This window comes from Salmo salar, chromosome ssa24 (assembly GCF_905237065.1).
Source record: "Salmo salar chromosome ssa24, Ssal_v3.1, whole genome shotgun sequence".
NCBI lineage: Eukaryota > Metazoa > Chordata > Actinopteri > Salmoniformes > Salmonidae > Salmo > Salmo salar.
In genome coordinates, this window is record NC_059465.1 from 16,661,233 (window position 1) to 16,675,540 (window position 14,308).

At 45.4% G+C, this 14,308-nt stretch overlaps 1 protein-coding gene across 1 annotated transcript in view; it reads left to right on the top strand.

Annotated features, from left to right (window-relative positions):
* The window catches only part of dnah10 (dynein axonemal heavy chain 10), a 61,090-nt gene that overhangs the window by 20,587 nt on the left and 26,195 nt on the right, over window positions 1–14,308 (top strand). Inside the window, exons 25-39 of the mRNA XM_014170678.2 lie at window positions 2,516–2,727; window positions 4,273–4,429; window positions 4,675–4,908; window positions 5,167–5,289; window positions 5,397–5,630; window positions 5,825–6,048; window positions 6,167–6,436; window positions 7,149–7,332; window positions 7,447–7,581; window positions 7,712–7,864; window positions 8,097–8,285; window positions 8,411–8,557; window positions 8,799–8,990; window positions 9,143–9,261; window positions 9,385–9,543. Of these exons, the coding sequence (XP_014026153.2) occupies window positions 2,516–2,727; window positions 4,273–4,429; window positions 4,675–4,908; window positions 5,167–5,289; window positions 5,397–5,630; window positions 5,825–6,048; window positions 6,167–6,436; window positions 7,149–7,332; window positions 7,447–7,581; window positions 7,712–7,864; window positions 8,097–8,285; window positions 8,411–8,557; window positions 8,799–8,990; window positions 9,143–9,261; window positions 9,385–9,543 (2,732 nt within the window). The remainder of the gene's footprint in view (window positions 1–2,515; window positions 2,728–4,272; window positions 4,430–4,674; window positions 4,909–5,166; window positions 5,290–5,396; window positions 5,631–5,824; window positions 6,049–6,166; window positions 6,437–7,148; window positions 7,333–7,446; window positions 7,582–7,711; window positions 7,865–8,096; window positions 8,286–8,410; window positions 8,558–8,798; window positions 8,991–9,142; window positions 9,262–9,384; window positions 9,544–14,308) is intronic.

Consider the following 14,308-nt stretch of genomic DNA (forward strand, 5'->3'; position numbering starts at 1 on the left):
GGGCCAAACTTACAAACATAAGCAAGCATTTCAAGTTAAACAGGTTCTCATGCACAAAATGTGTATCAGCCAGTTAAAATGGTTGATTTACTTGCATGTGACAGAAAGTCATATAGAGCCCCACAGTGGAAATAAAGACGAATATATTGATAAAAGTCACCTTGTGATTTACACGATTATCAAAACATCACACCAGGGTAAGCCTACACAAAACACAGCCCTAAGTGTTTCTAAAATCCCCTATGGGAAAAATGTATGGTGGAAAAACGATTGGAACCATTTCCCTGTTTGACCTCTAGGTTTTATGGGTATTATGACTCATACTGTGGTACTCTATAGTAGCTGGTCCCATCAGGCAACATGCCACATGTTAGTTCTTTTCTAACCTCACCAGGTGGCATGGTTACATCGTGGCACATCTTCTGCAGCCAATTAAAATCCTAGATGTAGTTGGACATGTTCCAACACTTGTTCATGGAAGCATCTTTAACATACCTCAGTCCAACAGCACGTTCTGATCAAAGCAACTAGGCTATCACGTGTCTTTGACTGACTGGTCAAATTGCTGTCTGTGTAAAGTTCCTAGTCCATGTAATTGTCGCGTATTTTGGCAAGAGTTCGAATCTCACGTTAGTCCCCCCCTGCCCCTTTGAAATATAGATTTATATGTAGCCTATTGGGTTAGTGCGTGCAAGGGTGTCAAACTCATTCCACTGTGGGCCGAGTGTCTGCAGGTTTTTGCTTTATCCTTTCAGTTGTTCCTTACTAATTAGTGACCTTAATTCATCAATCAAGTACAAGGGTGGAGCGAAAACTCGCAGACACTCGGCACTCCATGGAATGAGTTTGACACCTGTGGGTTAGTGTGTTGAAAAGGGACATTCATTCAATTTCAGCCTTGCACACAAACACACTGCTGTTGCCTAAAAATCTGATTGCATAGGATATCTTACATGGACGTGTACGCCTAAAAGTAGGCCAACATTTTACATGCATTTTTATAATCATCTGCTTTGTCTTAAGTGTTATTTCACTAGAGAAGGATGATCCAAAGTGGAACTACAGTAGAAATAGTTTGCACTCTTGTTATCATCCTACAGGTGGCAGTATTGCATCTTAAATCAACTCTTAATGTAGTAAGACACTGGTCACACTTGACACGCTGTCATTAGTATGTTCTCATGTATGCTACACTTACATGCAGGCCTACAATGTTTTATAGTTTATGCACTATTATAATAACCCCCTTTATCACATGCCTTTTGAATCGAGCATCAAGGACCAACATTGAACAGATTTTTCCTCAACAAAAAAGCTTCATGCGAGGTGGGCTCTAAAAAGCACTATCAATTTCGAGTAAACCACTTTAGTAGTGGGTTTCACATAGAAGTGATGAGAACTGCGATTTGACAAATCTATAAGGCTCTTTGTTTTTTTACGATGTATAGTAAGCTTTCTTGTAAGGACCTCATTTATCTTTTTTTCCATTGATGGGTTCTGACTTCTAAACTTAAAATATTGTTAAACATCAGGTATCCATCCTATGGCAAGGAGAAGGGCCACAGTATGGTTGTTACACCAGAAGTTAATGGTTATCTGTAGGAGGAACGTATATGGTGGAGTCGATTAAGGTTGGATATGAGCCAGGGGATTGGAATGTTACTGTGTGAGGGAAAGGCAATCACATCGTTGTGGTCACTGATAAGGGTGGAGAGCTGTGGATTAGTGAGGAATGGGGGTTGAGGTCAGGTCAGGTCACAGTAAGGGAGAAGGAACAGTTTATTAACCACATCACTTAACTTCCTGCCTAGCAATAAAGATGTAATGTTTAGAGGGAAGGAGGAGTTCACCTAAATTGGAGTATATATATTTGTGCTGGTGGGAACATGTCTTTGTCTGTTCAGCTGTCTGACCCTTTGGGTGAATAAACTTGGTTTGAGCTCTTTATAGTTGTCCGTCAGTTTTTACCCTGTTAGTTACAACCTAACCCCATAAAAACACATGGGTGTGAGTGAAATTGTCATATATGCGAAAACAGGAAAATGTTGTCTAACGTTAGTAGTAGCTAGTAGCTTAGTCAAGAATGCATCAGTGCAATATTGGCACACAACATTTTGTTACCGACCAATGGAACAAGTAAACCTTGAATTTGTCGGTTTAACATATCCTTCAAGTGGCCAGGGTTGACCTATTTTAATAAATGCCATTGGTTGGTGGATAGAAAATCTAAGATATTTGATAGGCTGAAGCGGAAGTTGTGCTAGGATGTAATCACTTCCACCTGGTGAAGTTAGCATAGGGCTAACTTGTACCATGTTGTCTGATGGGACAAGCTACAATTTAACGTTCGGTCATATGCTAATAAATCAACTATTTTAATTGGCTGATATGCATTTTGTGCGTAAGAACCTGTTTAACTTTAAATGCGTGCTTATGTTTGCAAGTATAGACCCAATGTTTTCTAGAGTTCTGTGTGCATTGCCTTTATGTGTGTGGCCTTATCTGTGTCTTTCAGGCAGCTAAGACGGAGTGGTCCCAGACTCTGTGGGTGAACCTGAACATCCAGCTGCTGCAGGAGGGCGTTGAGAGCTTCATTAAGAGTCTGAGGAAGCTGCCTAAAGATGTGCGGGCCCTGCCTGTGTCCTTCTTCCTAGAGGGACGCATGAAGGAGTTCAAAGAGTCCCTGCCTCTCCTTTTGGACCTGAAGAACGAGGCCCTCAGAGACAGGTACGCCTAATCACCTATGGATGTGGACTTAGAGAGTAGGATGTTTAGGGGACAGAACCTGATATCAACACACAGGCCCTATAACAATCACATGACTGTCACGTCCTGACCATAGTAAGATGTTATTTTCTATGGTAGAGTAGGTCAGGGTGTTTTTCTATGTTTTGTATTTCTATGTTCATGTTCTAGTTTTGTATTTCTATGTTGGTTTTGTTTGGGATGATCTCCAATTAGAGGCAGCTGGTCCTCGTTGTCTCTAATTGGAGATCATACTTAAGTAGGGGTTTTTCCACCTGGGTTTTGTGGGAGATTAATTTTGAGTTGTGTATGTTTCACCTCTGCGTCACGGTTTGTTGTTTTTGTCTTTCAGTTTATTTATGTATTGCATAGTTTCACAGTATAAAGAAAATGTGGAATGACACACACGCTGCACCTTGGTCCTCTTCTTCCTACGACAGCCGTGACAATGACTGTAGTGGGACGTAATATTTGATATGTGTATATACAGTATATTATATATACATCACATCAGACTCATAATAAGACTAGGCAATTAGCCAATTTAAATGTTTATCTGATTCCATAAAGATAATTAAAATATACATGCAAGCATTAGGCAATGAGTTGACATTGACTCGCAAGAATTGGTCTGAGAATTGTCTATATCAAAGGCAGATATTTAATTAACATTGTACAATGAATGGATTCACATACAAGGCATAAAGCTTAAGTTATAAAACATTAACAAGCATTACAAAGCATACTTCTAGGCATATACTGTAGAGCCTAAGGTTAACTTATAAGACAAAGCATGAACAAAGAGATGCCTATTAGGCCAGAGGCCTACAAGCCTAGGAAATTAGAATTGATCATACAACCTTCCTCCATGGACTGGATACAGGAGAAGAGCGAGAACAAAGGCATTTAATTCCATTTATAACATCTGAAAGTGTACATTTCAACCTAAAACCAACCACCATTGACCAATCAAACGATAACAGTTTACAGTAACGTAAACACTCCCATGGCCAATCTCCACAGTGTGTCACAGCATTTAAAGGCGTGTGTGGGGGATGAGACCAATGTAAATAAGACAGAATTCCTGAGAAGACAAAACGTTTACATAGTAGAGTAATTTAGAGTTCACCCTGTACAGATAGATACAAGTAACCACAGAGATCATCATCCATATAGATAGCATCAGAGTTATCCTCAGCGAACACGTTTCAGATTGATACCAAACATGGATAATGTAGTATTATTCTGTCACTCATTCAATAGTCAGTCCTCTGGATACTGTAACAGAGAGATACATTTTGGCCCCTCAGAGGGGGAAGGGCTATCTAGTCTTTGAGCATTGTCCTTTGTGCTTTCCTTGTGTTCCTGGACCATTTGCCATGCAACTCCAGGTGTCAGAGAGCACATAAATGAAGGCCAACAAAATACCTCCTGAAAAAACTAGAAACAAATGAAGTGAATGTGGTTTTAATGTATTTATTTATACATAGAGTATGTGAATGTTTGTTTGTCCTTGATCCCCCTCAGACACTGGAGGGAGCTGATGCAGAGGACTAACACCAGCTTTGAGATGAATCCAGACACCTTCACTCTAGAGAACATGTTCGCCATGGAGCTAAACAAGTATGGCAATGTCATCGGTGAGATTGTCACCTCAGCTGTCAAAGAGCTCAGCATTGAGAAGGCAAGCAACCCCTTTAGGACTTTTATTTCATCGCACATAGCTGAAATTGTACAATTCTCTTTGCGGTGTGTTCAACATTGTATGGTCTGTATCAATAACTAAACATTGAGTTTATATGTCATTTACATTTAGATAATGGGTATATGTGTGTGTGTGTGTGTGTGTGTGTGTGTGTGTGTGTGTGTGTGTGTGTGTGTGTGTGTGTGTGTGTGTGTGTGTGTGTGTGTGTGTGTGTGTGTGTACAGGGAGTGAAGGAGGTGGTGGAGACCTGGGAGAATATGAAGTTTAGTGTGCAGCGCTACTTCAAAGGCACCCAGGAACGTGGCTCTATCCTGGGGGTGGTGGACGAGATTCTGCAGAACCTGGATGACAACGCCATGAACCTTCAGAGTATGGCAGGCAGCCGCTTCGTAGGGCCCTTCCTGGCCACCGTACAACAGTGGGAGAAGAGCCTGTCCCTCATCAGCGAAGTCATAGAGGTCAGTCAATGTGTGTCCCAAATAGCACCCTATTCCCTATATTGTGCACTACTTTTTACCAGGGCCCATAGTGCACTATGTAGAGAATAGGGTGCCCTTTGGGACACAACCAGTGACCTTTGGGTCCTAGTTCATGGAAGAGTTAAACTAATGTTGCGTACAACTCATCACAAGCTCATTGTCCTTTGAAACCACCGTTGAGTATAATGGTAACCACCCATACAGGATCTGTGCTGAAATTATATGGCATCTCCTAAGGTTTGGATGTTGGTGCAGCGGAAGTGGATGTACCTAGAGAGCATCTTCATTGGAGGGGATATCCGCTCTCAGTTACCTGAGGAAGCCAAGAAATTTGACAACATTGACAAAATGTTCAAAAAGGTGATTGACTTGACTCCCACTTCTTTTAGAACATAATTAAACAACACGTAATGCTTTTAGACGGGATTGTCTTACCTAGTTTTGTGTGCTTGCATGGTCTACTCTAGATTATGACAGATACAGTGAAGGACCCGGGAATTAAGAAGTGCTGTCTGGTGCCCAACCGGCTGACTGACCTGCAGAGTCTGAGTGATGGTTTGGAGCGCTGCCAGAAGAGTCTCAACGACTACCTTGACTCCAAACGTAACGCCTTCCCTCGCTTCTTCTTCATCTCCGACGACGAGCTGCTCAGCATCCTGGGTAGCAGCGACCCTGTCTGCGTCCAGGAGCACATAATAAAGGTACTGTAGTATGTCACTACAGGCCAGAGATGGTTCTCTTCAGGTGATCAAGGTGCAGTCATCTTTGTGGCTTTTCTTGCTCACGATTTTAAGCACGGGTGCTTGTAGACCTGCTCTTTTCCTCTGGTAAAAGTTGGTTCCTAAAGTGTGTGGAGTTAATGTTGCCTTTACTCTCCCTTTTTCCTCCCACCCAGATGTATGACAACATAGCGTCTCTGCGGTTTGACGTGGGGGGTAACGGCGAGACGGTGGCTGGGGCCCTGGTGTCTGCGGAGGGAGAGGTGATGGACCTGAAGCGGCCGGTGCCAGCCGAGGGCCGGGTGGAGGACTGGATGACTGGAGTACTGCTGGAGATGAGGAGGACCAACAGACTCATCACCAAGGAAGCCATCTTCCGCTACTGTGAAGACAGGGGCAGGTTAGTGTGTTTCAGAAACACACGGACCTACTCCTGTCTTCAAAGTAAAACTTTGTCTGTGTGTAAGATGCCAGTGAAATATTCAGCAGCACCAGTCCATAGTGTGTGTTTCCCTCAGGATTGACTGGATGTTGCTGTACCAGGGGATGGTGGTGCTGGCTGGGAACCAGGTGTGGTGGACCTGGGAGGTGGAGGACGTCTTCCAGAAGGTGAAGAAGGGAGACAAGCAAGCGCTGAAGAACTACGCCAAGAAGATGCACCAGCAAATAGACGAGCTGGTGACACGCATCACTCAGCCCATGAAGAAGAACGACCGAAGCAAGATCAACACTGTCCTCATCATCGACGTCCATGCCAGGGACATTGTGGACAACTTTGTCCGGGACAGGTAGGGAACAACATAGTGCTTTGTTATTACACTTACCGTAATTTCCGGACTATTGAGCGCACCTGAATATAAGCCGCACCCACTGAATTTATATATTTTTTTTATTTTGAATATAAATAAGCCGCACATGTCTATAAGCCACAGGTGCCTACCGGTACATTGAAACAAATTAACTTTACACAGGCTTTAACGAAACACGGCTTGTAACAAAAATAAATAGGCTTTAACGAAACACGGCTTGTAACAAAAAATAAAAAATTAGCAGTAAACAGTAGCCTACCAAGAAAGTCATTGGTCACTATCTTCCTCCTCCTGTGCACTGAAACCACTGAAGTAATCTCCTTCGGTGTCGGAGTTGAATAGCCTCAGAATTGCTTCATCCGATATTGGGTCGTTTTCATTGTCGCTCTCGTCACTTTCATCCGGAGGCAAATCCCCCGCTGAGCCCTCTTCAACACACAGCAGTCCAGTCTTTCGAAACCCGTTGATGATAGTGGATTTCTTGACAATGCTCCACGCTGTCAGGACCCACAAATTTGAAAGCGGGAAAAATCCATATATTAGCCGCATCATTGTTTAAGCCGCGAGGTTCAAAGCGTTGGAAAAAAGTTGCGACTTATAGTCCGGAATTTACGGTACTGTACTGCATGTAGTGACATATGACTTCAGATGAAAACTAGATGATGTTTCTCCTAATTTCTCTCTCATGCAGTATAATGGACGCCCGTGAGTTTGAGTGGGAGAGCCAGCTGAGGTTCTACTGGGACCGGGAGCCCGATGATCTGTTTGTGCGCCAGTGCAGCGCTGCTTTCTCCTACGGTTATGAGTACATGGGACTGAATGGTCGTCTGGTCATCACCCCGCTGACTGACCGCATCTACCTCACCCTCACACAAGTACAATACCTGAACCTCAGAAAGCTTTGTCAGTCTGTATTTATACACTGTTGAATGATGGAGGTGAATGATTTTGTCTAACTGTAACTACCACTGTGTTTGTGCCTGCCTCAGGCCCTGTCCATGTACCTGGGTGGAGCCCCCGCGGGGCCGGCTGGAACGGGGAAGACAGAGTCCACCAAGGACCTGGCCAAGGCTCTGGGCCTCCTGTGTGTGGTCACCAACTGTGGAGAGGGCATGGACTACATGGTGACGCCCCTCATGCCAAAATGAAAGCTTTATTTCCTCTATTGTAGTCCACATGAATAGTTTATTTATTTACCTCATGTATTAATTTATCATGCTTCTCCTCTCCTCTGTCTTCCCCCTCTGTGTCCAGGCTGTGGGGAAGATCTTGTCTGGCCTGGCCCAGTGTGGTGCCTGGGGCTGCTTTGATGAGTTCAACCGCATCGATGCCTCTGTGTTGTCTGTCATCTCCTCCCAGATCCAGACCATACGCAACGCTCTCATCCTGCACCTCAAGAGGTTCCATGTAAGTTATTATGACACACAGTCATCTCTTAGATGTCTGGAGACTGCCTGGACAGTTCTGGATTGGGAGAGGGTGATACTAAAACCTTGCAATTTGAGTAGGTAATCACAAAAGATTGCTACAGAACATTATAGCAAGGTAATTACAGTTTTAGGATGTTTTCCCTCAAGACTGTTGGTGACATTGACGCAGGACGATTTTAACTCAGTACCCTCTGTGTTGTGGGTGTCAGTTTGAGGGTCAGGAGATCAGCATGGATGACCGCATGGGCATCTTCATTACTATGAACCCTGGGTACGCTGGACGCACAGAGCTGCCTGAGTCAGTCAAAGCCCTGTTCAGACCTGTGGTGGTCATCGTCCCTGACCTGCAGATGATCTGTGAGATCATGCTCTTCTCAGAGGGATTCCTCTTGGCTAAGGTGAGCAGCACATCCTCTCATCAACACACACACACACACACACACACACGCAATATTATAGATAAGTGTTGTCTGACATTGTTAGACGCACACTCACTCAGTTAGTCATCTTCCTTTGAATGTAGATTCTGGCCAAGAAGATGACGGTGCTGTACAAGCTGGCCAGGGAGCAGCTGTCTAAGCAGTTCCACTATGACTTTGGCCTGCGGGCTCTGAAATCTGTGTTAGTGATGGCTGGAGAACTGAAGAGAGGCTCACCAGACCTCAATGAGGTAAAAGACCTGTGAAATTATGCAAAGTCCACTGTGATCCTATTCCTATATGTTTTACGTACAGTAAGGAAACAAAGAGAGCATTTATGATTTTCTGAAAGTTTTGGGGGGGGTTATTTCATTGCCCTTGAAGACATCTTTGACAATCACTCTCTTTCTCTATCCCTCTGTCTTTTTTCATTCTCTCTCCTGTTCTCCTTCCTCACCTACTCCTCACCCTCTCTCCCTTTTTCTCTCTCAGGATGTGGTGTTGATGCGTGCCCTGCGGGACATGAACCTGCCTAAGTTTGTGTTTGAGGATGTGCCTCTGTTCCTGGGGCTGATCTCAGACCTGTTCCCGGGGCTTGACTGCCCCCGTGTGTGCTACCCCAGCTTCAATGATGCTGTGGAGCAGACCCTGATGGAGAACAAATACCTCATCCTGTCTAACCAGGTGCCCTGGCTACCCTCAACTTTAAATCTCAGGGCATAGGCAACTTTGTGAAAATGTCCATCCGCATTGAATGACACATTTTTATTTCGACACATGAAAGTGAAGATGTTGATAAGTCCCTGTTTCTAATGCTGAGTGTCTGTGGTGTTCAGGTGGACAAGGTGGTGCAGATGTATGAGACCATGATGACCAGACACACCACTATGGTGGTGGGCCCCACAGGTGGAGGCAAGTCAGTGGTCATCAGCACTCTGTGCCAGGCCCAGACCAGGTCAGTGCCTCTCAGACCATTGTGACAGCTGGTATCACAACAGCCTTGCTTCTCAAAGTGTTCAACGGAGAGTGTTTTTAGGAATAGTAGCCCTCATAATTGTGGTTGTTTTCATGCCTACAGGTTAGGCTTGGTGACCAAGCTTTACTGCCTGAACCCTAAAGCCATGAGTGTCATTGAGGTGTACGGGATTCTGGACCCTGTCACCCGTGACTGGACTGATGGGATACTGTCCAACATCTTCAGAGACATCAACAAGCCCACTGACAAAAAGGAGAGGAGGTAAAGACCATGTCACTGCCATTCAACCTGAAGTTTCTAGGTATTTCGTGGTATCCAATGCTTTACAACAATGTCTCCCCCTCTTCAAAGGGGGAGACACTCTAGACCAAAACTGTTATAGACCTATATCCATCCTGCCCTGCCTTTCTAAAATCTTCGAAAGCCAAGTTAACAAACAGATCACAGACCATTTAGAATCCCACCGTACCTTCTCCACTATGCAATCTGGTTTCCGAGTTGGTCAAGGGTGGACATCAACCACGCTCAAGGTCCTAAACGATATCATAACCGCCATCGATAAAAGACCGCTGTCTTCATCTACCTGGTCAAGGCTTTCGACTCTGTCAATCACCGCATTCTTATCGGCAGACTCAATAGCCTTGGCTTCTCAAATGACTGCCTCGCCTGGTTCACCAACTACTTCTCAGATAGAGTTCAGTGTGTCAAATCGGAGGGCCTGTTGTCCGGACCTCTGGCAGTTTCTATGGGAGTGCCACAGGGTTTAATTCTCGGGCCGACTCTTTTCTCTGTATATATCAATGATGTCGCTCTTGCTGCTGGTGACTCTCTGATCCACCTCTACGCAGACGACACCATTCTCTATACTTCTGGCCCTTCTTTGGACACTGTGTTAACTAACCTCCAGACGAGGTACAACATACAACACTCCTTCAGTGGCCTCCAACTGCTCTTAAATGCAAGTAAAACTAAGTGCATGCTCTTCAACCGATCGCTGTCCGCACCCGCCCGCCCAACTAGCATCCCTACTCTGGATGGTTCTGACTGACGGTTCTACTGTGGACAACTACAAATACCTAGGTGTCTGGTTAGACTGTAAACTCTCCTTCCAGACTCACATTAAGCATCTCCAATCCAAAATTAAATCTAGAATCGGCTTCCTATTTCGCAACAAAGCCACCTTCACTCATGCTGCCAAACATACCCTCGTAAAACTGACTATCCTACCGATCCTTGACTTCGGCGATGTCATTTACAAAAGCCTCCAACACTCTACTCAGCAAATTGGATGTAGTCTATCACAGTGCCATCCGTTTTGTCACCAAAGCCCCATATACTACCCAGTACCAACCACTGCGACCTGTATGCTCTCGTTGGCTGGCCCTCGCTACATATTCATCGCCAAACCCATTGGCTCCAGGTCATCTATAAGTCTATGCTAGGTAAAGCCCCGCCTTATCTCAGCTCACTGGTCACCATAGCAACACCCACCCGTAGCACGCGCTCCAGCAGGTATATTTCACTGGTCACCCCCAAAGCCAACACTTTCTTTGGCCGCCTTTCCTTCTAGTTCTCTGCTGCCAATGACTGGAATGAATTGAAAAAAATCACTGAAGCTGGAGTCTTATATCTCCCTCTCTAACTTTAAGCATAAGCTGTCAGAGCAGCTTACCGATGGCTGTGTACAGGTACAGTGAATCTGTAAATAGCACAGCCGACTACCTCATCCCCATATTGTTACTTATCCTCTTGCTCTTTTGCACCCCAGTATCTCTACTTGCACATCATCATCTGCACATCTATTACTCCAGTGTTAATGCTAAATTATAATTATTTCTCCTCCATGGCCTATTTATTGCCTTACCTCCCTACTCTTCTACATTTGCACACACTGTACATAGATTTTTCTATTGTGTTATTGACTGTGCATTTGTTTATATGTAACTCTGTGTTTTTGTTTTTGTCGTAGTGCTTTGCTTTATCTTGGCCAGGTCGCAGTTGTAAATCAGAACTTGTTCTCAAGTGGTCTACCTGGTTAAATAAAGGTGAAATAGAATTAAATATATATATATATATATATATATACAGTGCCTTCGGAAAGAATTCAGACCCCTTGACGTTTTCCAGATTTTGTTGTGACAGACAACCTTATTCTAAAATTGATTAAATAAATAACAATTTCTCAGCAATCTACACACAATACCTGTCACGGTTGTCGTCTGGGAAGGACCAAAACGCAGCAGGTTGTATACTCATCTTCTTTTAATAGGTGAAAGAAGGAAAACCAAACAAACACGTATACAAAAATAACAACAATGATGAACGACGAAAAAGACAGTCTTGTCAGGCAAATGACAGCTAAACAAGAAACAACCTCCCACAAATTACAAACACACCCTAATATATAGGACTCTCAATCAAAGGCAACTAGACAACACCTGCCTTCAATTGAGAGTCCACACCCCAATTAACTAAACATAGACACAGACTAACTAGAAAGAACATAGAAATAGACTAACATAGAGCAGTGACCAAAAAACCCCGGAATACATAAATCAACTACCCTCTACATAATACACACACCCCGAACCACATAAACCAAATACCCTCTGCCATGTCCTGACCAAACTACAATAACAAATAACCCTTATACTGGTCAGGACGTGACAGTACCCCCCCCCCAAAGGTGCAGACCCCGGACGCACCTCATAAATAAACAACAACAAAAACAAAACAACAACAAAAAATCCCCCTAAACTAAAGGGAGGGAAGGGAGGGTGGCTGGCAGACTCACCCGGTTCCGGGTCGCAGGCAGACTCACCCGGTTCCGGGTCGCAGGCAGACTCCCCCCGGTTCCGGGTCGCAGGCAGACTCCCTTGGTTCCGGGTCCCAGGCAGGCTCCCTCGGTTCCGGGTCGCAGGCAGACCCCTCTGGTTCCAGGTCGCAGGCAGTCTCCCTCGGTTCCGGACTAGACACTGTTGTCGGATACTCTAGACTGCACACTGTTGCCGGATACTCTGGACTGCACACTGTTGCCGGATACTCTGGACTGCACACTGTTGCCGGATACTCTGGACTGCACACTGTTGCCGGATACTCTGGACTGCACACTGTTGCCGGATACTCTGGACTGCACACTGTTGCCGGATACTCTGGACTGCACACTGTTGCCGGATACTCTGGACTGCACACTGTTGCCGGGCTCTTGAGGCTGGGCCGACGCACTGGAAGCCTGGTGCGTGGGGCTGGTAGAGGTGGTACCAGCCTGGGAACACGCACCTCAGGGCTAGTGTGGGGAGCGGGAACAGGCCGAGTCGGACTGGGTTGACGCACTGGAAGCCTGATGCGTGGTGCTGGTACTGGAGGTATCAGCCTGGGAACACGCACCTCAGGGCTAGTGCGGGGAGCGGGAACAGGCCGAGTCGGACGTGGTTGACGCACTGGACCGTAGAGGCGTACTGGCGGTCTCGAGCGCAGAACTGGCATCGCTCTTACTGGCTGGATGCCCACTACCCCCTGGCAAATGCGGGGCGCTGGTATAGCGTGTACCGGCCTAAAAATACTTGGCCTCGCCACAGTACCCATTACCCCGAAGCACGGGACCTGTCCATTCACTGGTTGCCCAGAAAAGGTACGGGGATTTGGCCTGGGGCTCAAACCTCGCCCAGCCAAACTACCCATATGCCCCCCAAAAAAAAATCTTGGGGCTGCCTCTCGGGCTTAAACGCCAGTCGTGTTCCTCGGTAGCGTTCCCGGTCCTTACCCGACTTCCTCCATGGGCCCTCTCCGGCCAGAATCTGCTCCCATGTCCATTTCTCCCGTTGGTCCAACTTAAATTCCCTTTGCTCCTCAAAGTTCACCTGTTGCTCCTTCCTCCGCTGCTTGGTCCGGATTTGGTGGGAGGTTCTGTCACGGTTGTCGTCTGGGAAGGACCAAAACGCAGCGGGTTGTATACTCATCATCTTTTAATAGGTGAAAGAAGGAAAACCAAACAAACACGTATACAAAAATAACAACAATGATGAACAACGAAAAAGACAGTCTTGTCAGGCAAATGACAGCTAAACAAGAAACAACCTCCCACAAATTACAAACACACCCTAATATATAGGACTCTCAATCAAAGGCAACTAGACAACACCTGCCTTCAATTGAGAGTCCACACCCCAATTAACTAAACATAGACACAGACTAACTAGAAAGAACATAGAAATAGACTAACATAGAGCAGTGACCAAAAAACCCCGGAATACATAAATCAACTACCCTCTACATAATACACACACCCCGAACCACATAAACCAAATACCCTCTGCCACATCCTGACCAAACTACAATAACAAATAACCCTTATACTGGTCAGGACGTGACAATACCCCATATGGACGAAGCAAAATCAGGTTTTTATGCATTTTGCAAATGCATTAATAATTAAAAACAGAAATACCTTATTTACATATTATTGAGACCCTTTGCTATGAGACTCGAAATTGAGCTCAGGTGCATCCTGTTTCCATTGATCATCTTTGAGATGTTTCTACAACTTGATTGGACTCCACCTGTGGTAAATTCAATTGATTGGATATGATTTGGAAATGCACACACCTTTCTATATACGTTCCCACAGTTGACAGTGCATGTCAGAGCAAAAACCAAGCCATGAGGATGAAGGAATTATCCGTTGAGCTCCAAGACAGGTTTATGTCGAGGCACAGATCTGGGGAAGGGTACCAAAAAATGTCTGCAGCATTGAAGGTCACCAAGAACCCAGGGGCCTCCATCATTCTTAAATGGAAGAAGTTTGGAACCACCAAGACTCTTCCTAGAGCTGGCCGCCCAGCCAAACTGAGAAATCGGGGGGAAAGGGCCTTGGTCAGGGAGGTGACCGAGAACCCACTGGTCACTCTGACAGAGCTCTAGAGTTCCTCTGTGGAGATGGGAGAACCTTCCAGAAGGACAACCATCTCTGCAGCACTCCACCAATCAGGCCTTTATGGTAGTGGCCAGACGGAAGCCACTCCTTAGT